At 40.1% G+C, this 24,085-nt stretch overlaps 1 protein-coding gene across 1 annotated transcript in view; it reads left to right on the top strand.

Annotated features, from left to right (window-relative positions):
• The window catches only part of rab26 (RAB26, member RAS oncogene family), an 89,175-nt gene that overhangs the window by 43,934 nt on the left and 21,156 nt on the right, over positions 1-24,085 (top strand). Inside the window, exons 4-6 of the mRNA XM_026315616.1 lie at positions 1,772-1,813; positions 3,132-3,198; positions 15,954-16,006. Of these exons, the coding sequence (XP_026171401.1) occupies positions 1,772-1,813; positions 3,132-3,198; positions 15,954-16,006 (162 nt within the window). The remainder of the gene's footprint in view (positions 1-1,771; positions 1,814-3,131; positions 3,199-15,953; positions 16,007-24,085) is intronic.

Here is a 24,085-nt window from a genome sequence, read left to right on the forward strand (position 1 = left end):
TAGAACCCCAGATAAGATGTGGTGTGTGCAGATTTCAAATGTGCCTTTTCACTTGCATGTTAAAGCCATAGATAGATTACAGTGCCTTGATGTCCTGTTCTTATAAAGCATCCACAATCCTCAACTGCAACAATGGTGGATTTTCTATACATGCAAACAGTTTAAAATAATGGTACCACTTTCTATTACTGTTGAATTGAACTTACTAATGCTGAATAGATCCAGATTAGGATCACATAAAGTTTGAGATCTAGCTCTAAGCTAAGTAAACTAGCTGGTAAATTAAATGTGTAACACTTGACACTGGAAGTAAAAATTGGTGACCAATAAATTAAATAAACTAGTAGGTCATACATCCATATTTCTGAGCAGATAAACACTACTCCCAGTTCTTAAAGCCATGGTTTATAAGTCTATAACACTGATTTGATTTTCTGATTGATTGGCAGATGCAGACCTGGAGGAATGGATAAAGATTTGATTTTCACTTGTCTGGTCGGACAACTGCATGGGGCATTTTACTTTCCTGAACGCAGAGTTTACTCGCCCTGGGCAAGAGTTAATGTCAAGCCCTCTCTGTGAAACACTTTACACAGTGTTACTAACATTCTCACTGACAAAGGCTGTGTGCTTCTTCTTGTTTACCATTATCAAATCCCATGTATTGATTGATGGCAGAGTCAGATCTGCTTTCACTGTGGAAGAACGGTAGAAAATCATGCAGGTGCTGCTGCAACTGGTGACCATTAACTTGGTATTTTGAAAAGAACACTTTTGTTTTTGCTCCCATTTTTCATGAGCTGAACTCAAAGAGCTAAGACTTTTTCTATGTATGCAAAAGGCCTATTTCTCTCAAATTTTGTTCACAAATCTGTCTAAACCTGTGTTAGTGAACCGAGATAATCCATCCACCTCACAGGTGTGGCATATCAAGATGCTGATTAGACAGCATGATTATTGCTCAGGTGTGCCTTAGGCTGGCCACAATAAAAGGCACCTGGTATAAAAAGACACTGCAGGGGGTTGGGTTAGGGTTCACGTTACAATCATTTATGTGTTAGAGTAACAGTTGGGCATTTAGTGATGATGGTTATGGTTCAGGTTAAGGGGCTAAGGAAGGCATCACATCATTGAGTGTCCTCAAAACAATACATAGACGTGTGGGTGTATGTGTGTGTTCTATCTGGCAGTCATGGTGTTGGTAAATGATGCAGCTCCTTGAAACAAAGGAATTCATCATAATAGAAGGTGTGTGTGTGTGTGCGTGCATGTGCACTTAGTATTACGTACACTGAGAACCAAAACCTGCTCACACACACTGTGGACTCGACCATCCGCGACCATCCATGTAAATCCTTGCGTTTTCTGGTGACGACTTGGTGTAAGGTTAGTGGAAGGTTAGGGTTAGGCAAGTAGTGAGTTATGGTTAAGGTTAAGGTTAGGGCAAGTCCCTAGAGAATGAATGTTAAGTCAGTGTAAAGTCCCCACAAGTAATGTTGGCAATAAGAATAATTGTTTGTGTGTGTTTGTGTGTATGCTATAGTATAGATAGTACAGTGCTGATAGCATCACAGTGATAAAGGAGAGCCTTGCAGCACAGGTCACGCCCTTATTATACCAGCAGTGGTCACACAAAGCCAACAATGATACATCAGCTTCACCTCCAGATTTACTTTTCCACAGTGCCTCAGGCTTGTGCATTAATGCCTCATTTTACTTGTGTCATGTGTCTTTATCACTATTATATTTATATTGTTTTTTTCTCTTTCAGAATAAAGTTTTGAGCATTGATGCTGTAAAGGTAAAACTGCAGGTAAGAACAAAAATGTATCTATGAATTTCTGTGTATGTTTAATAAATCATAAGTAACTGTTCTCCAAGGGATAAGTCCCTTCAATACATCTTGCTGTGGAAAGGCAAAGCCTGAATGATAGCTTAATGAGGCCTTGGTTAATCTCTTTCAGTCAATTAGCCCACTGCTCTGCCTAAGGACACTTAAGGGAATAACAGACCTTGTATTAGACTATCACGCTTAGAAGTTATCAGCATGATACACAGACAGGTAAAGATGATAGAGATCGATCATAGATAGAGAAATTGTTCATGTTTCCTCCCCCTTCATCTTTGTCCTTTTTAAAAGATCTGTGTTGATCCATCAGTCTGTCTTTCAAATGTGATGTTTTATGTGACTCCTTGATAATGAAACTTTCAGATATTTATATAGCTTCAAAATTTCACGTATAATTAAAACCTTATAAGGTGATTTTCCATCCACCGGTTTTTTATATGCATTTTAAATTTGTGTTTTAAAACTTTGACTAGAAATAGTGTTAATTTATGTGTGGCAATGTGGATTTTTACACTGGGCTAAAGTGGAACATTTTCTATATTTGTGGCAGCAAAGTAAAATAGAAAATGCAAATTAATCATGACGTCTATGTACAGTAGGGTACATGCCCTGTCGTTATCTTTGTAATGACTGCCACTGTAATATCCTGCAAAGACAGATAGATAGACTTTTTTATTGTCCTTCAAATTATCCACTAAACAGTGCCCCTTAAAATAAGGTTTTGGTGCATTTGCTCACACCAATACAAAGCATAGATGATAAGGGCTGGTGCAGGTACTGTATAACTGACTCCAGGTTAGAAGGAAAGATGGCTTATCAGTGGCCTGCTGTCTTTTTCTCCTGAACATAGTAGGTATAAATGTGTTCACAGTCAAAGGAAGCTGGCAAAATTCACCTTTTAACCTTCCTGTTCTCATATAACACGTACACAATGATAGTATAGCAGATTTACACTGGTGTTATGTCCCAGGCAAAAAATCAGCACCCTCAACAGTTGATGATTACTGCACTGGGCTACTAGTAAGTAGCAAGTCTGACATACAGATTATCTTAGAACATAAAAACATGTAAATCCATGTGTTATATTTCGCTTCCATTTTTTAATAAGTTAAATAAAAACATCACCCTTCAGAACAAATGCTGACTTGCTTACAACCCTATGAACATCATTCCAGTGGGTGGAATGAGTAATGAATCAAATAAAAGTTGGTTCATAGACACATGGTCAGTATTATGGTAATTAGTGGTGTTGATATTTATGAAGCTGTTGTCCCTTTTTTAGATTTGGGACACTGCTGGCCAGGAGCGTTTCCGGAGTGTCACACATGCCTACTACCGCGATGCTCACGGTAGGATTCCTCTGCGCTTGTGAATTGTGACTGACATCCCTCCCACTCCTCAGCCTGCCTTTCATTGTTTTTGTTTTATTCAGATGTGTGACTGACATCGGCAGTGTCCCTGTTGCCTTCTCTTTCCTGTCGGGATAGCAAAAAACACTGACATTGCAGCTGATTAGATGGACTGGTGTGTGTGTGTGTGTGTGAGCATGCAAGCAAGCATTCAGCAGGGGCTCCATGATGTGCAGGTTCCCTTAAGCGAGTGGCTAACCACTGGGTGGGAAAATGAGCCTGCCTCTCACATGATGGGAGGTGGGACAGCTATGAGCTATTCTTGTGTGTGTGTGTGTGTGTGTGTGTGTGCGTGCGTGTGTGTGTGTACACACTCCAGTCTATAGACAACATTGTGCCCCAGGCCAACCTGAATAAGCAGGTGTTGGGGAACACACACACACACACACACACACACTGCTATACGGGCATTATCTCAAGCACAAATCTGTTTAGCAGCATACAAAATAGTCTCATGTTGGGTGATCATCATGAATGCGCATGTATGAGCATGCATGCATGTACATGTTTTTGTGTAACTGTTCTTAATCACTGTGGACATGCATGGAATTGTGTATGTGTTGCCAATTGCCCTCTGTTATTTTGACAAGTCAATGCAATAGATTACACTTGCTGATCTTTTAACAAGGCACCAAGGGAGCCTCAAGTCAGCTCCTCTGACTTTTCCATCTGCTGCTGACTTTTAAATAAAGCTCATTCAGCCTAACAGGCAGGACCAAGGTAGAGGATGCAGCCCAAACCCAGCTGTCATGAAAGCTGTCAATTCTTCTGAATTAACAGGCCCATTTGTTCTGACTCTGACTTTGAAATGTAGTTGTTGGGGTCTTCCTCATTTTTGAGCATCATCAGAAGTGAGCAGGTCCAAAGTCTAAAAAAAAAAAAACTAAGCATTTATAGTTTCAAACTACTTAAAGTATCCATAGATATCCATATCAGATTAATGTTATATATATATTGTGTCAATGGTGTTAGAACTAATAATGTTGTAATCTTACATTTTGGTTTTTAGTATATTTTTTTATTATTTTCTATCTTTACATGTGAGATTAGCAGGACATGCTCTGCTTTCTCACTTATTTCTGTAGGTCTCCTCTCTACAGCCACAGATTCCTGCCACCAAGCAATACCGCTGGTAATCTGCTGTTACGGTGATAAATGGAAACACAAATCTTAATAAAAACACCATGGAAACAGCCTTACAGTAATTTTTTTTTAGGGACAACAGCTCTTGTGACTGCCAGTTACATCATTATTCAAGCTAATACAAGTGACCGTGCACAAAATATGACGTCAATAATTAATTTTGTGATTTGGGACAGTTTGTCTTGTTTTTGAGGAGTTGCTGTTTCAACCTGTTCATTGCTCAGATGTGGGAATGTATGTATGAGCAGTGGGAAAGTATGATCAGACACAAGATTAGAAAATACATATTAGATTTGAAAATAAAATAAAATGCAAAAATGAAAACTAAAATGACTAGCCAAGCTGTTCATTGTAAATAGCCAGATCTTTGTGAATTTAATACAAACTACAGCATACCCTGACAAAGTCATGTCCTGATGTTTGTTTATATGTATATATATATATATTTACATATATAAAATTTCCCTTCTCACCCCTATGGGTGGTGTGTGTGTGTCTTCCTCAATCTCGGGTCCTCTACCAGAGGCCTGGGAGTTTGAGGGTTCTTTGTAGTATCTTAGCTGTTCCTAGCACTGCGCTCTTCTGGACTGAGATCTCTGATGTTGTTCCTGGGATCTGTTGGAGCCACTCTCCCAGTTTGGGGGTCACAGCCCCGAGGGTGCCGATTACCACGGGGACCACTGTTGCCTTCACCTTCCACATCTTTTCTAGCTCTTCTTTAAGCCCTTGGTATTTCTCCAGCTTCTCATGTTCCTTCTTTCTGATGTTGCTGTCACTTGGGATTGCTACATCTACCACTGTGGCTTTCTTCTGCTGTTTGTCCACCACTACTATGTCCGGTTGGTTAGCCATCACCTGTTTGTCGGTCTGTATCTGGAAGTCCCACAGGATCTTAGCTCGGTCATTCTCCCTCACCCTTGGAGGCGTGTCCCATTTTGACCTTGGGACCTCCAGCCCATACTCGGCACAGAAGTTCCTGTACACTATGCCGGCCACTTGGTTATGGCGTTCCATGTACACTCTGCCTGCTAGCATCTTACAACCTGCTGTTATGTGCTGGATTGTCTCAGGGGCATCTTTGCACAGCCTGCACCTGGGGTCCTGCCTGGTGTGGTAGACCCCGGCCTCTATCGATCTTGTGCTCAGGGCCTGTTCTTGTGCTGCTACGATTAGTGCCTCTGTGCTGTCTTTCAGTCCAGCTTTTTCCAGTCACCGGTAGGACTTTTCGATATCAGCCACTTCTTGTATCTGTCGGTGGTACATGCTGTGCAGGGGTTTGTCCTGCCATGATGGTTCTCGCTCTTCTTCCTCTGCATCGGGCTTCTGTTGCCTGAGATATTCACTAAGTATTCCATCGCTTGGGGCCATCTTCCTGATGTACTCATGGATCTTGGCTGTTTCATCTTGGATGGTGGCTCTGACGCTCACCAGTCCCCGGCCTCCTTCCTTCCTCTTAGCGTACAGTCTCAGGATGCTGGATTTGGGGTGAAGTCCTCCATGCATTGTGAAGAGCGTCCTTGTCTTGACATCAGTGGCTTCTATGTCCTCTTTTGGCCAGCTTATTATGCCAGCGGGGTATCTGATGACCGGCAGGGCGTAGGTGTTGATGGCTTGGACCTTGTTCTTCCCATTTAGCTGACTTCCTTCATATATATACAGTGGGTACGGAAAGTATTCAGACCCCTTTAAATTTTTCACTCTTTGTGTCATTGCAGCCATTTGCCAAAATCAAAAAAGTTCATTTTATTTCTCATTAATGTACACTCAGCAGACCCTGTGCTCAGTATTGAGTAGAAGCACCCTTTTGAGCTAGTACAGCCATGATTCTTGGGAATGATGCAACAAGTTTTTCACACCTGGATTTGGGGATCCTCTGCCATTCTTCCTTGCAGATCCTCTCCAGTTCTGTCAGGTTGGATGGTGAACGTTGGTGGACAGCCATTTTCAGGTCTCTGCAGAGAAGCTCAAGTGGGTTTAGGTCAGGGCTCTGGCTGGCCACTCTGCCATAAAGCCCCGACTGGTGGAGGGCTGCAGTGATAGTTGACTTTGTGGAACTTTCTCCCATCTCCCTACTGCATCTCTGGGGCTCAGCCACAGTGATCTTTGGGTTCTTCTTTACCTCTCTCACCAAGGCTCTTCTCCCACAATTGCTCAGTTTGGCTGGACGGCCAGGTCTAGGAAGAGTTCTGGTCATCCCAAACTTTTACCATTTGAGGATTATGGAGGCTACTGTGCTCTTAGGAACCTTGAGTGCTGCAGAAATTTGTTTGTAACCTTGGCCAGATCTGTGCCTTTCCACAAGTCTGTCTCTGAGCTCCTTGGACAGTTTTCCTTCAACCTCATGATTCTCATTTGCTCTGACATGCACTGTGAGCTGTAAGGTCTTATATAGACAGGTGTGTGCCTTTCCTAATCAAGTCCAGTCAGTTTAATTAAACACAGCTGGACTCCAATGAAGGAGCAGAACCATCTCAAAGAGGATCAGAAGAAATGTTAAATATGAGTGTCACTGCAAAGGGTCTGAATACTTATGACCATGTGATATTTCAGTTTTTCTTTTTTAATAAATTTGCAAAAATTTCTACATTTCTGTTTTTTTCTGTCAAGATGGGGTGCTGAGTGTACATTAATGAGAAATAAAATGAACTTTTTGGATTTTGGCAAATGGCTGCAATGACACAAAGAGTGAAAAATTTAAAGGGGTCTGAATACTTTCCGTACCCACTGTATATATATATTATATATATATATATATATATATGGATAAATGTACTTTTACCTGATTTCTGTGCTAAGAGAACTGTTGAAGTGATGAAGTAATTTCAATTCATCTTATTGCCAACATAAATGTTCATACAGAATTGCATTTTAGTAGTTTTCAAGACATTTTACTCAAAACCACAAATTTTGCCAATGTTATCAGCATTCATCTTCTGAGACCCAGGAATGTCTGTATAAAATGTGCCAGTTTATCTATTAGATGCTGAAACATTTTACTTGGGCTATCAGTCATTCATGTTGTGGAGGCCATAGATGTACTATATCAAACTTCACTGCAGTCTGACCAATAGGGGTTTATATATTTCAGTCGAGAGCAAAGTAGTGCCCCGTGAGACTGACATTGTTATGCCTAGAGCCACATGCCTAGACACACTGCAGTGTTTGGCCTCTGAATGCAGCAAATGCTCACCCAATGACAGCTGAGTAGTTGATGAGAGCGAGCAGAGCATTTCTCAAAGTGTTACTTTCCCCTTGGACAGTTATTGATGTTTGTTTCATTCAGCTTAGGCCCAGACTGTCATTAAGACCTTAATGAGAGAACCAGAAGATCCAGACAAGCAGTGAAAATGAGCTGGTGGTTACAGTGAGCCCAGTGCTGTCTGCCTGCCCATCTGGTGTGGCGCTATCGAGGTCCAGCTTGGTCCAAAAACAGGTTCTCCCTCAGTAGAGCTGACAGTTTGTCATTTCCACAGCCTGTAGGCAAACCACAAGGTGTGAAGAAGATAAAAAGCAGGTCCTGTGGGGCAGACAAGTAACAAGAAGCATGTAGACAGGAAAGGGTTGGATACAGACATTAAATAAGAGAGAGAATATTGAGAGAGCTGGAAACGTAATGCAAGAGTGGTCGAGGGTGAAAGATAAAATGAGATGAGGTGAGTTAAATCACTTTATTAAATCAAGAAAAGAAGCACGAGGTCCAGAGGAACAGAGCCATCAGACTGGTTCAAATAGGGAAACAAATAGCCCTCACCACCACCAGGTTGGCTGAGACCAGAAAAGATCTACGGAAAAAAAAGGCTGCTGCCACTAATAAACTGATGTAGAGAAAACGAGCATGACAATATCAATATCCTCAATAGAAGCTCGCCCTGTCAGGAAGTGGCATTATATCTCAAGAGAAAGCCGCGCACTGAAATGAGTACATAGGAATTAAAAAGAATGGTGCTCAAGGTTGTCAAGAGAAAAAGGTGGTAGGTCATGTTGTTACTAAATGTCATAGTGAAGATACAGAATTCAAGAATCACTGTCCCCCGAAAAGGAGCACCATTAACTATTACTACCATTAACTATGTCATCATTTTGTAACATGGGCTTCTTATTTGCAAAAGATGGACGTTTTCAGCCTGAAATGAAACCTCGCCTGTGTCCTGTCCCATTACCTCACTGCACAAAAAGAGCCAACATGATGAATTAAAAAAAAACAGAATGACAGAGCATTAATAGGGTTTTATGTAATCGCGGCATTACAGATGACTGCTGTGTGCTTGAAAGGGTGTTTTGACTGCTTCATTTATCTGAAGTGACCTTCCTTGCCTTCTCTTTCCTACCTATGGGTTGAGGAGTTCACTTCAGTATCAGTGCTTTTAGACATGTGACCATTCATTTAGGGTGAGTATGACTTTGTCAAATTACAGTTGAACTGTAGAGAATAACTAGTGCTCTTAGTGGAACTGTTCCTTGAATTTGTCTTTGCTATAAACCTCTTCTCACAGGGGGCCTTTGGTTTTCTGTCTGGATTTCAAACCAAATGGGTGTCTACTATAGTACAGCACGATATAATCTGGACGTCTTGCTGCATTTTTTTAACCAAGAAATAATACACAACACTCAGCCGTTGCTCCAGTGGCATATTTAACAAGACTCATGGGTATGTTCAGAAACGGTCAACCTGAACTGACGGACAAAGGAAAAAAGACAGAACAGCACCCAGTATCTAGAATAGTTTATGTAGTTGAGAGCAGGAAAGTGCTGAGAGAAGAGTGTGGTAGTATTAAGGTTTGTGTGAGGACCGGGTAATCAGGTCTGCGTTAAGGCTGACATACATAATTTCAAAGAAACCAAATTGAAATACTTCTAACTCAAGAACTTTCCAATACACATCAAAACCTGCTCTAGAAGATTGTGTTCACTTTTTATGTGCTGATGAACAAACCCGTGGTGAAAAGAATGCTCTGTTGATATATTGAATAAGGAAGACATAAAAATGAGAAGGGTTAGCATTTAATATTTCAGTGTGTTTAATTTATTGGTCCATTTCAACTATCCATCATCATGGGGTGTACAGGGTGGGGGCTGGACCCAATCCCAGCTTACATGATGGACAGATCACAAGTCTGTCACAGGGCTGACACATAGAGACGCACTCACATTCACACCTATGGGCGATTTAGTCACCCAGTGGTTCCCACACTTTTTCTGCTGCACCCTATTTTTGTGGGATATATTTGTACTCCCACACTCACTGCCCTTTTCATCAATGAACTGGACATATGTTATCCAGAAACAGCCTTACCAGTTACCATCAGTCACACCACATCCATCTACCTCATCTTTTCTGTTTTAGTACCTGCCACATTTAGAGCTGTCATTGTTGGTTCATCTTACGCTTTCCTTGGCAGTCCTTTCACAAGCATTTCCATGCTATCAGTGGATTACCATACATTATTTATATTTAGCCTTTGCCACCGGTGAAAGCCTTCATAGACACAAGTCCAATTTGCAAACTGCACTGAAAGGCCCCAGGTCAAACTTGGTCGATTCCAGGGACGTTCAAACTTTATGGCACACATCTGAAGCCCAAGAGAGAAAACTGGAAAGGCAGGAAAGCATTGGAGGAAGAGATGCAAGGTAAACATGCTGTGGGATGTCAAAGGGACAGGTGCCTGGTAGTCTGAAAGTGACCCAAAGTTTGTTATTGTAGTTTGGGCCGTAGTTGGAGCTGCCAAAATACCAAAATGTAAACAAATACAGGTTGACCCTTCAGGCTGAGAAACATTCATAAAATTGAAGTTTGAAGGGGAAACTCACTTTAGAACTAAAGCACTGCTACTATTGAGCTGCAACAAGTCAGGTTATGGTTGAATCTATAAAATTAAGATGATAAAGATAATTAAGATGCATTAATAAGATCATTAGATCAAAATGACTTTTTGGTAAGAGACTGAATAATCAGCAGACCTGTTTTGCAAAATGGGACCTGACTGGACATTGCAAGGATTTTTTAACAAACTAGTTGGATTTGATTACTAAGTAAAGTGAACCATTTTCTTTCTGTTACCTATAAAGACAAGAGCAGAGAAAGCTTCTGCCTCACTGGGTCTGTCCTGAGAGCACTCTTGAGCTCTATTATCCCTGTGCCTCTTGTGTCCTGCTAAAGCACATGGGTTAATAATGACCTCTGTGAGTTAAGGATGTTGGCCTCTACCTGGGCTGTGGTGCATGCCATCCAGCAGCCCTACAGATTTCGGACCAGGGAGTTCTGATGATCACTTGTTTTCCAATTTGCCAGGAAGTGATTTATGCTCTGGCTTTGTGCCAAGTCCAGGGAGGACTACTACGCTCAGATGTATTGCCAGGCGAACAAACGCTCTGTTTCTTAGTGGCCTTGTTGGTGCCAATTCCATTTATCCCGACATATCATTCCCACATTGTGTTCACCTCTCCATTCACGCCAGATTGGTGGATCTTAGTTTCAAGCACTGAAGTCTTCTGCAGAAGTCTGAAAGCTGGCTGTAGAGGGGGGCATCTTTAACTTTAGCCAGTCACAGGTTTTTCAGTCACTGTAGGTCACTATACAGGGGGGACACAGGCAAAAGGCTTATGCTGTTTATTTTTCACGCTTTAGCAGTGATTTTAATTAATTTAAAAATATGGCATGGCTGTAGCTTTCATGAAGTCCCATTCATTTATAAGCATCCAATAGTTTCTCTCTTCTCCGTCTTCTTTTTTTCTGCTAAGAAAAGAATAGCATTTCTGCTAAGAGAATAAGCATAGACTAGAGCAAGCCGCAAAGCACGTGCACAAACTCTGTGTCAAAGTGCCACTAACATGGCTGTGATGAGCCACAAGGACAGAAAGGACACAGGAACATATTAATGAAAAAGACAACTGCAGGACCCATAGAGGTTACATGTATATCTTATTAAATCAGTGTCATTAGCTCATTATGCCACTACTCTGCTCTGCCTCATCCCATCCTCTCTCCATCATTTATTCCCTTTGTTCCTTCTTTTTGAGCCACTTCTTTCATCATTAATGAGTGACTGTGAGCCTCAATCAGCAGGAGTGTGTGGGGGCGAAATATATCCCAAGGAGAGACTGGAGAATGGACGGTGGTGGTGGGAACACTAATCAAGAGAGGAGCTGAGTATGTGTGGAAAGGAATGGAGAAAAAGACAAGGAAAGAGAAGGGAGATGGATGAAAAACAGTGGAACAGCTACGGGAAAATGTTGAGGGTATTGCTCGACTTTAGGGAAAACCTTGAACGATCAATCACCAGACTCTTGCTCTGTGTCTTTTGCTTACACACACACCTTACTAGATTTCTCCCTATTAAAGTGCAAATGCAAGGTCACAGTCAATGGTATTATTGAGGCATCTGTGTGAAGTGAGTTGAGAAGAATCTCTAAAGCTGTGTATGTGTGTGTGTGTGTGTGTGTGTGTATGTACTTGTATTGCTATCTTTTTCAGTACCATTTTAAGCTTAAGGATTTTGTGAGGATTTTGAGTTGATTTTTCTGGTCCTCACTTTTTTAGACTGTTTTAGGGTTAAGACTTGGTTTTAGGGTTAGGGTTAGAATTAGGTTTAGGTCTTACATAGTGTCCTCACAGCTAGAGAAATACAAGTGTGTGTGTGTGTGTGTGTGTGTGTGTGTGTGTGTGTGCATGCAGATGTACCTGCGCTCCTTTGACCTTACTGTCTCACTCTTTATTCTTCAAATATTGATCCAGCTGTTATATTCTGCATGCTGTACCTGTTCAGTTCTCAACAATTATGTGAAATAGTCTCCATTTGCTGTCATGCCAAGGTTGTAAATATATGACCTGAGAGAGTTTAGTTACCATTTGTCATTCTGAATGATCCACTCCTTCCTAAAATTGCGTATTATGGTGGAAAGGAACCTGATAGTCCATGTTTAGAAGAAGAAGTAGAAATGACAGCTGCAACTGGAACTGAATAATGAAGCTGAAGGTAGGAGGACATTTTGTCATGTAGTAAACTTTAGTGCTGGGCAACAATTCACATGTAAGAGTAAAGTGGAACTCACACATGCACACACACAAATACAGGTGTCCTAAATGTGGAGTAATTATAGGTGCGGTTTTCATTTTCAGGCAGTAATGGACCAGAAGAATGACTGCTGCTACTTAGCTTCCATTTGCAAGTTGATGGGATTTTTCTGACAGTGTTTCAAGTGTGCATGTTAATCAGCTCAACCTGTAAAAGTCACTTCTGCAACCTTATTTTTAACTTCATTTCGGTCCTAAAAATTCTCATTTTAAACCAGTGGCACAAAAGTAAAAGTTTCATATTTGACAATTTACTAAAACTAAAGTTATAATCAGCAGAGTATACTACGTAAAGGGAAGGCATAAAGGGAACGGTTTTCTTTCCTCTTTATTAGATAATTAATAAATGAGCAGAAGCATTTATTGTTGCTGTTTAATGTGTTGCTAATTTTAATGTACTATTGGGGTGTATAACTATGAAAGCATTTTCCCCTTAAAATATAGTAGCAGTAGAAGTATATGACATCATAAAATGGAAAGGGCTATACAGTTAGCCAGTCTATGTGGAATGTATTGTTTTTTATGTTTTTTGCCTGCTCCTTTGTAAAAGTGTCTGGGTCAATTATATATTGATTAGGTACTATTGTATTTACTGTAGACTGTATCAGTACAATACTGTGGGATTCTATGGTTCCTGCAACCAAAAGCTAATGCTGTATGCTGTAGTAAGTATGTGTGGATAGTGGGATCTTAGGGTCCCTATTGTGCAGAACCTTAGCAGTCAAAGGGCTCAGTGTATTGCAGGCATATGTCCGTCTGCATTTATAAGCATATGTCAACATGTATTACTTGGTTGTGATTTATTTCCAAGTGAAGGAGAGCAGCCAAAGTCAGTGAGTGATTATTAACGCAGATTATCATCTGAGAAATGCTGGATGGCAGTGCTCTTTACAGATCACTTCCCTTCATCAGAGTCCATCTCTTTATGCTCAGGACTTCCTGCATGAGCCTTGGTAGTCAAGGTTGCAGTGATTCACGAAGTCAGAATTAATCATCTGGTGTGCTGATGGTTTGCAGTCTTGGGATGTGTGAAGGTGGAAGTTGTATATTTTCTATTTTACTGTTCTATTGTCAGAAAGGGAATTATATACTTACAACCTACACTAATACATTTTTATTATGTTCCATATTAATCAAAAATCTAAATATGACATCAATCTTCTAAAAAGGGGTTTATCTCATGATGGATAAGTTTTTTCCAAAAGATTTGTTTAATTATGGTTTTACATTAAAAACACTCATCTTTAGTCTGAACTTGTGTGTATATATATATATATATATATATATATCTTTTTATCTGCATTTTCAGGAGATTGGTGTATTCAGTCTTGCCTTTCTTACCTTTATGCCTATGTATCTTCTTTCCTTTTTGCCTCACTTCTTTATTGTTGTCTCTTCCTTTGCCCTTTAGCTTGGCTTCCTTCGTCTTTCAAAGTTATTTCTGTCTTGCGCCTACTAATTTGCAACCACTGTGTAACTCCCTGTGCTAAAACCTCCCTTTGTCTATGCTCCTGTGAAAATGTTCTCAACTCCGTTTGTCTTGTGCTCTTGGCAAAATGTAATTGGATTAGGGTTAGGGTGAAGGAAAGCACCTCCTTATGGTTTACTCTGGTCTTCTGGTAGCTGACAAATGCAGTGACCACATGGGAGGAAATGAACTCATGGGGCAGATTGCCTCCTCTTACCTTCTGTCAGCATTTCTTTATGCCTCATTCTCTCCCTCTCTGCTTTTTGTTTGTTTGACAGAGGCAGACAGTTGCAGTGATTACAACTTGTTAAACACCCTTTACGGACAGGTCCGGGCTGCATAAATAAACTTAACCCAATATGGATTGGTAAAAATGCAGGCATAAACTGAAAGGGTGAAGGGAGAGTGAAGAGGGGGTTTGGGGTGAGTTGTATGTTAAGGAGGAGGTGGCTGGAGGGATCAGGTAGAGATTGGTGGGAGGAGAAGTGCTGCAGAGGTAATTCACCTTCGTTAATTCTCCCAAGTGAAGCATGATCCAGCTAAGAAAATGAGTTACAACTGCACTCATAGGTCTAATGACTTTTCTTCTGTGTAAGGGAGGTTTATAACGCAAACCCTCCAGTTTGTGCTAAAAAAATACCTGAGGTGTTATTACCTTGCATATCAGCACAGTGTATTCGGATGTAATTAGAACTCATGTGTTGTGGTGTCAGGTGTAATACTAATGCTGAGGTAAATGGGAGAGCTCAGCACTTTCCTCACAGTAAAAGTTTCTCATCATGAATTTCTCCAAAAGCACTTCTCGAATAGCAGAACTCAGTTGGTTGGATAGGTGGTACACAATATTCTTATAGTGCCCAACCCTGGTCCTTGAGAGTCACTGCCCTGCTTGTTTTCCAAATATCCCTGCCCGACATAGTACTGATTACCAAAATCAGTTGTGTTCAGAAGATTCCAGCTTCACAAAATTAGTCTTTTCTAAGTTCAAACTGCCAAACAGGATTAGCATTTTGACTGAATACACAAAGGTAGATACAGTTACTAAAGAGTGTCACAGTTCTAAGTGAGAAAGTGAGTTTTGTTGTGAGAAAAAATAATGACAGGCCATGCCTTCAGAAGCTGCAATATCAACTGAGTTTGTTCGCAAAAATCAGTTGGTATCAAATGAGAGAACGGGAAGGTTGTAAGTGCATTGCTGCAGTGTCTAAGCAATGTCAGCAGTGAGATGGATGTACAGGAATGGGGTAGAAAATCCAAAATGAGTGACAGCTTCGATCAACATGCAAAGTTGTTTTTGAGCCAGTGTAGACCTACAAGAGCTGTGTGATCTGGTCACATTGGTCTGGGGTTTATAAAGGTTGTGGATGGTTTTACACACAAACCACCGGGACAAACTGGGAAAAAAAGGAGACATGCATTTGATGCCAATAAAAAAGGATGGGAAACATGAAAGAGAATAATAGAGCATTGGCTGGCATGATGCAATGTAAGCAGAAGCTCATATGTAATAACTGATTTTTATTATAACAGCACTACAAGATCAGAAGGTGCATCGACACACAGTGCCAGTGGAGCAGGAGGGTAGAGTGAGGGTCTTCTAGGCTGTGCCATGATTCATGATTCATCACAACCTTGAACCATGTTCACTTCGTGCTGTACGTTTTCCATTTTGCTGTTCGTGCCTCCTGTTCCTGACTCATTGTTCAGCCTTGTGTAATTTCCTGAGTGTTTTTCTGAGCACCCAGACCTGCTACTCAAGTGTGATGTTGATTTAGTCTATGGCTATGACATGACCACTGCAGCAACACAGCAACAGCAGAGAAATTAGCACCACTGCATTAGTGTACTGTACATGTTGATGATAAGAAATATTAATTGATCACCTGCATGTCCCTAAGAGTTCTGTCAGCTGTTGGTTATCTGCTGGCTCTCTAAATCAGATTTCTGAATATGTTTTGTTGATGACAGCCAAGCTCAGTAAAATTTCAAGTGTTTGTTTTTCTCTCTCCTTAGCTCTCCTGCTTTTGTATGACGTCACTAACAAGGCATCCTTCGACAATATCCAGGTAAGAACACACACATTCTCACACTCACGTCTGTCTTTCCCCCTGCTTTTTTACTCCTTTAATACCCAAAACATGATTTCTGGGCTCTGAGGGTGACAGGGCTCACCCTCAGAGCCCAGGCATTGTGGGGGACCTCAGAGTAGCGCATCATGAAACAAAAAAGAAGACAAAATGTGCAGCTGGGAAATCTGATAAGGATACCCCACTTTGTGGTTTTACAGACACATCACCTGGTAGGAAGTCAATGAACAGAAATAGATTAATTTGATTTAAAAAAAAGTCTTCCCCACCAGACTGCACTCAGTAACTCTCATTCTTAGATTACACCAGCCATAAAGCTGTCTGATTTGATGAGGACTCTTGGGTGCTGTTGATCAGTGCGGAGTACATTCTGTTTTATGTTGCTTGATGGCCTTTAGCGCAGGTGAGTGTCATATTCTGTTCTAAATCTTCATTGTAAACAAAGCTTAAGAAAAGCACAGGGGTGTATTAGAACTCATTTTCTCTCCCAGACCCAACTCTCTGTAGTCACAGCATGTCTCGTCTATGAACTCAGCTCTCACTATGATTTTTCAACCATGTCTTGCCCCAGTTTGGTGCCACTCTGCTCATCCTCTGTAGGTGCATTACTCTCCTTTGATTAGTGGAGCAGGATACAACCATTTATGTAAATGTGTTTCTTTTACATCACAGAAAGGAATGGCTCAATAGCCATCTAGCTATGGGTTGAGGCATTTATAGTGTGTGTATGTGTGTGTACTGGTTAGTAATAGTTAGTAATAGTTGGTGTGCGGGTTGACTGTATGATATGCTCATGCAGATATGTGTGTAGATGGAAAAATGGCTTCATCATCAGTGGACAGAGAGCAGTCTGTAGAGACAGACAGAGCTTAGCTTCTGTCCAAACAGCTAGTTATCATCGTTAAGCTTTTAAAACTCTTTAAATGTTAAACATTAAATTAATTTTATAAGGTGACTGAGTGGTTACCACTGTTGCCTCACAGCAAGAAGGTTCCCGGTTAGAAACCCATCAGGTGCCTTTCTGTGTGGAGTTTGCATGTTCTCCCTGTGCTTGTGTGGGTTTTCTCCAGGTACTCTGGTTTCCTCCCACAGTCCAAAAACATGTATGTCAGGTTGATTGGTGACTCTAAATTGCCCATAGGAGTGAGTGTGAGTGTGTGAGGTTGTTTGTCTCTATGTGGCCCTGTGATGGAGTGGTGACCTGTCCAGGGTGTACCCCTGCCTTTCACCCAAAGAGAGCTGGGATAGGCTCCAGCAGATCCCTGTGACCCTGGTTAGGAATCAGAGGGTATAGATAATGGATGAATGGATGGAGGTTACTGGGCTCACAGATGGGTAGGACCAGTTTTCATTGTTGAAAAAACCGTGACTTAATTTAACACATATTAAAGACACAGCAAATTTCCCTTCTGAATACTTTCTTGTAACTACAAAACAAGTGCATGCTGGTAAGTCTGGTAATACACTGAGCACTTTAATTGAATTTAATGAGTTTACTGAGCTCTGTACAGTACATTAATACAATTCATCATAACATTTTGAAGTGGTCAATAAGATAGGAACCAGACATTTTCTATTTAAATGAAATTAAAATGAGTAAAGCCTCCATATTTACACAATAATTAGAAAAGATGAGTTGATCCCTGAAAATTCCTGTGCGATGTTTTACAGTGCATCTAACTAATTCAAACACATGAACACAACTGTGATTACAAGCTTTAAGGGGTGATTCGCAGTGGGCATACAATTCAGTGATAGCAACACAGATCTTCCCCCCTCAAATGCGCTCCCTGTGTTGCAGGTCTTTACATGCAAAGTCCTTCTGGCACAGACTCTTATACTTCTCATCGTCCCAGAAGCTTTTTATTTCATTTTATTTATTTATTTTTTTAATTATCACTGAGACTTGACTTAATGTTGGTGATTTATCTCCATTCCTTGAACTCTGTCCACCATCCTGCAGCTTTGTCAACTCTCTGTGGAGGTGGCCTTGCCAGGACTGTTTTAAACGTAAACTCTTACTGTGTGATCCTGCCAAATGTTTGAGGTGCAGCTTCTAAAAATTAAACTTCTAATACCCATTGTATGCACACTTGTTTATAGACCACCCAAATTGAACACTAATTTTATCTAAGCATTTTCTGATCTACTTTCTTTTATTTGTTCTCATAGTGATAGAGTCCTAGATTTAGGTGATTTTAATATTAATGTATGCTGCCCCTCTAAACCCATGGCCAACAAGTTTTTAGCTACATTAAATGCTTTTAACCTTACCCAATCCATACCTGGCCCAACTCAGCAAAAGGGTCTTGAGGTCATATGCTCGCTCAATTCACTCAACCACAGCCTCTTTTATTTATTGCCCTTTAACTGGCTGATGGATCAAACCCCAGCACTGACACTGAAGGGCTAGTGAGCCACTTTAACTCCCTGTGCTCGGAAATTCTAAACTCTGCGTCACCCTTAAAACCCAGGAGATGAAGTCAAAGTAACTCCTTGGTTAAATGACTCTACTTACGCTTTGAGACAGGTCTGTAGGAGCTCAGAACAAAAATGGAGAAAAAGATAAATTACATGTGTTGCATGATGTTTAAAACTTTTTTAAAGAGCTATCAGCAAGTAATAAAAGCAGCAAAGAGTGAATAATAATAATAAATTTAATCATAAACCCCAAGTCCTCTTTCAGACAATTAACACTCTTTTACACCCTCCAGCTTTGCACCTTGGCCTTTCTTACTCAACAAAATCCTGTGAGAAGTTTAAACAATTCTTCACAAAGAAAATTGTGAACATCACAGCACAAATCTCTCCCCTAGGTTTTGACCCCACTGAAAAATTCAGTGCAATCTGCCACTTTACAGAATTCAAACCAATGACACTGTCTCAATTGTTTGAGGGGGTCATCCTCTGGGACATTTTACCTGCACGGCTTTTTAAAGATGTTTTTACTTCTATTTATCTCTTGGTTTTAGCAATTATAAATTTTTCATTGTCAACTGGCGTCATCGCAAAATGTTTTAAACAAGCTATTGTGCACCCCTGCTTAAAAAGCCCAATCTAGACCCTGAGGAAATGTCAAATTACAGTCCTATATCCAAGCTACCTTTCATCTCAAAGCTTATAGTGAAAAAAAAAGGATAGTGTTCCTACAGCTTTCATCTTTTGTTAATCAGTTTAATATCCTTGATAAATTTCATGCTTTCACACTCATCACAGCACAGAACCTGCTCTGTTAAAGTTTATGATGACATCCTTATCACAGTTATTTTTATTATACATGCTCCCCCTGAGTTCAATTCTGGAAAAGTACCATGTTCGCTACCACTTGTATGCTGATGATACGTGGCTTTATTTACCAGTCTCCACAACTGATAACTCCCTGGCCACTTTCCAGAACTGTCTAGCTGACGTGAAAAACTGGATGGCTGACAACTTTCTGCACCCAAATGAAACCAGACAAAAGTTATTTTATTTGGTCAATATACCGACAGCCTAACAGGAGCCCTTGGCCCTCTCCCCACGAATTCGCACAACTCGGTTAAGAATCTTGGTGTTTACATGGCCTTTCTCTTAATCTATGACAAACAAATCTGTAACATTGTCAGGGCTAGCTTCTTCCAACTAAGAACCGTTTCAAAATGAAAACTTATTTTAATGCACAAAAATCTAGAAACAATTATTCATGCTTTTTTCACTAGTAGACTAGACTATAACAGTTCACTGTATACTGGACTACCACAACCATCCCTAAATAGACTGCAGTTAGTACAAAATGCAGCTGCTAGATTTTTAACAGGAACAAAAAAGAGAGATCATATAACCATTATTACATATGAGGTTTTAGTAGACCTTCATTTGCTCCCAGTCAAATACATAATAGATTTTAAGATTTTATTGATTGTTTTTAAAGATTCATTTCAGATACATTGACCTTATATTCCGCTTCTCTGCCCTTCAGGTCAAACTCCTGTCACCTATTGACAGTTCCCCCATCTCACCTAAAAACTAAGGGAGATTGTGCCTTCTCCTACGCTGCCCCTAAACTTTGGAATGACCTCCCTCTGTACATTAGAATTTGTCCCTCCCCTCGAATAATCTCTGGCACTTGGTAAAATGGATTTTTGTACTCTCTGCAAATAGGATGGAACACAATATTGTAGTGTGACCTCCTCTTTATATGCACAGAAACATATTATTGGGCAGCATGACTACATAGGCCACCTTGCAGCAATGTGATTGAGATTGATTTTTCACTGTATGGAAAAATTTTAATAAGCTTTACGTGTTTTTAGAATTTCTGTGAGCCACATGTGCACCTCCGGTCACACTGTCAGGTATTCTTGCAGCAATCAAACACACAAATAACAGGAAGTGGGTCGATCACCTGAAGTCAGAGCACTTTTGTTAAAGCTAGAAATGAAGACTGGTTGACAATAGTATGTACCTGTACCCTCATAATCAAGCTTAATTCCATGGTTTACTAATTTATTTATTTCTTATCTTGATATTATGTAGCACTCTGTCGTCTCTAATCATTCTATTGTCCGTGTATTGCTTCACATGGAAAATCAGATTTTCTTCCTAGAAGAGAAAGTCTTTTTATCCTGACATGATTTTTCTCCAAATTATACAAATCCATCACCCACTCTGACATGTTTTTGATAAAGTTTTATCTAATATGTAGTAATTTTTTTACATCCTGTACCTAAACCATGAGATTTCTCCATGTATAAAAGTGTTTTCCAGTTAGTGGTAAGTTCCACATGTGACAGCATTGGAACAAAATCTGCTTTGGTGCTACAGAGCAGATGCAAACACAGTGGGACGGTCTGTGCGTGTGTGTATGTGTGTGCATGTGTGCATGCGTGTGAGGGTGTGTGTGTGTGTGTGTGTGTGTGTAAAATCACACCTGTTCAGCTCTGGGCTGCAACACACACACACACACAATGGAGAGAGAATGGCAATATGGGCTTGTTAATGTTAATCAGATCTAATTACAACAATTGAAGTGCAGATTGTGTAGCTCTAATATGTACACACATAGACACACACACACACACACACAATTTAAATGGGTTCATTAGCTGTACACCAGTGAAGCAGCTTTTCCCTCAGGTGCAGTTTTAGTGATGCACAGTTTGCCATAGTGGCAGGAGAATCACCTCGTCGCAGACAATCCAGTGGCAGTCTGAAATGATGGCCCCAACATTCACTGCTGTCCACCCTTGTGTTCAGAGCAGACCAACAGCACACCTGTTCTTTGTGTCATTTTTCTCATATGATTATGAGCCAAAAGGATCTTTCCAAAACCTCACATATTGTGCATGTTGTCTTGGATGCGCAATGATGGAATGTATTGTATGTTTTTGAGTATTTCAGTTTTTTTCTACATGCATTCAGGTTGACTGTGGGACACTGAATCTGCACAAACTGCTTTCTTTCATAGTCTGACTTTTAGCAGCACAGCGTCATGGTGAAGACTGGAGATGGATGGATTTGGATGATGAAGAGTGAGATAAAGTGCCCAGCGCTTTTCCATCTCTCACTCTTTTATTCCCTTTCTATGTTTTCTCTGCTCTTTTGCTCCTCTTTTCAGTCTCAATACCATCTGTAACCATGAGCCCAGCCACTGCTGATTTCAATCTGTCCCTCTTTTCTGCCTCTGTTTACCTTCATCTCTATAATGTGGTGCACACATAGTAATTCTGATATATGTGCACATAAAATCAGTAATCATTTTGGTCTTGTGCAAATAGGATGGCAATTTAACAAGTCAGTCTCATCAGCCAGTGTTTGCTATATTTACATAAAGTCTTACTAGGTTGGACCAGGTACAGTCAAATTTAAATGATGTCAGATTAACATTAGCACAAGGTTAAAATGCACAGAATGAATATGTATGTCCTGTTCTGCTTTTAAAGAGCACTAATAAATGCATCATCTAAGCAACCTAGTCATTTATCTGCACAGACAATAAGACTCATAACCTAATTTTCCAATTTTTATAAGGAAGATTGATTTAAAAACTAAATGTAAGTCAATGGGAATTAAGAGAGTTGACATAGTGTGTTGCCATTCTATGACTTAATAGTTTGACAAAAAACACATCACCTTAAGAGAAACATAAAACCAGCAAAGTCATGCATTCCATGTACAATGGAAAATAACTGACAGAAAAATAATTACGTGTCATTTAAATATATTATTTTACATGCATGTGTGTGTGTCTTCACCTCTGCAGCCACCATATATGTGTGCATTCATATTTCATTTCCTCAGTCATACAGTTCATATTGAAGTGCTGATCAATGCACATTCATTTTCAAAAGTTTGTGCTGGGAGAAGCAGATAAAAATCTGAATGTTATATGTTTATCTTTACTGACAAGATTGTTTTTATGATCAGCAAGTCAGTGTAAAAACAGTGATCTCTCCTCATAGGCACAGTGTGGATTTATCCTCAGTTTTGCATAAAATCTAGAGGCTGCACAGTCCTTTATTACACTGGCACTATTAAGTGGCCCTAATGTGATGCGGTATTAGGGCCACGAGGTAGGCTTTTTTAAAACTTTGCAGAAAAAAAGTGGAAATAGTGAGAACAAAGTTGTTGAGATTAAACACGATTGTTGAGGGTAGATTGTAATGATTTGTGAAGCAGCCAACCTGCTCTAAGTGCATTGTGTTTGAAATGAAAGTCACTGCATATTGAAATAAAGCTGCTGAATAATGTTTAATTGATTTAATGTTGCCTAAAACAAATGATATTATAATGAGCCTATGCATTATGCTTTACCTCTTTGTACAGTGTTCTTCTCTTTCATTTTGGGCTGCTATCAGGTGCACCACATCCCACCACTTTTTCATATATAGCCTTCTTAAATGAAGTGCAAGTGTTAAATGAAAGGAGTGTGCATAATGTAACTGTATTAATCTTCATAAAGTTGAAGTTAAAGTTGAACTAATTCTGTTCTGGAGTTTTCCCCATCTGACCATAAGTTAAGAATTTGTTAAACCTGCTTTCAGGAAAAGCCCCCTACTCCATCCTCACTCTGTTCTCAGTTTGCTACAGTTACAGTACGTTCTATTTGGTTTGCATCTGTGCAACAGTAGAGAGTGAATTATCAGGATGCTCAGAAAGCAGTATGGATGGGTCTTGATGTGATTAGGTGTTCATCTCTGGCCCTTTTTGTCTGACATTGTTGTGTGGTAATAAAGAACAGAAACACCAATCACATGTGAATGCTGTATCTTTTGAGCAGCATTCTGTAAACAGGCCAAGGTTGCTCTGCTTTCACACACACACTGTAAACACACAGACACATCATCATTGTAACACACATCTCATAAACCTTTATCATTCACATTCTGATGCGAGCCGTAAAACATAAAGCCCTACATGAGTATACCATCTGTAATTTCAGTCAGGTTTATCACTGATGAAGGACACACTGAGAATTTTGGGCTTGGTTGTCATGCCGACCAGTTCACGACTGCATGTGTAACTTCATCAGTGCAACAATGCTTTTTCATGATGTTTGGTTTTAAATAACAAAAAAAAAAAAGCAATTTGTGGGATGTTTTGGACATGATTAAAACACTCAGATACCCACAATTCTTTTGTATAATTAAGAAAAAGATGGCTTTTCAGTCTCTATGTATTATTACATGAATGTAAGTATAGTTATGTTTCAGGAACCTGATGCCATTAAATCCCTGAGTCCAACAAATCTATATATCAGGGATTTACAGCTCCTGTTGTGGCACTGTGCACCCTGTTGACTAGAAGCAGTCTATGTGTGTGTTTGTGTCTGTGCTTATGTGTCGACTTGCACTAACTCACATGCCAGACACACTTAAAAATACACAAACACATACACACATTCTGTTGGTATTGATAAACATATTTGGGTATAGAAACCAGAGAGAAAAGTCACTAAATCACTGAAAGTCTTCTTGCAGCAGGCAGGCTTTGTTGTCCATAAGATTCCCACAATAGTAAAATAAAAATCGATGTGATCTATGGCCCATGTCAGCTGGCACGCAGCCAGTGAAGCGTTGG

The sequence above is a fragment of the Mastacembelus armatus genome, chromosome 19, assembly GCF_900324485.2.
Source record: "Mastacembelus armatus chromosome 19, fMasArm1.2, whole genome shotgun sequence".
Taxonomy (NCBI): Eukaryota; Metazoa; Chordata; class Actinopteri; order Synbranchiformes; family Mastacembelidae; genus Mastacembelus; species Mastacembelus armatus.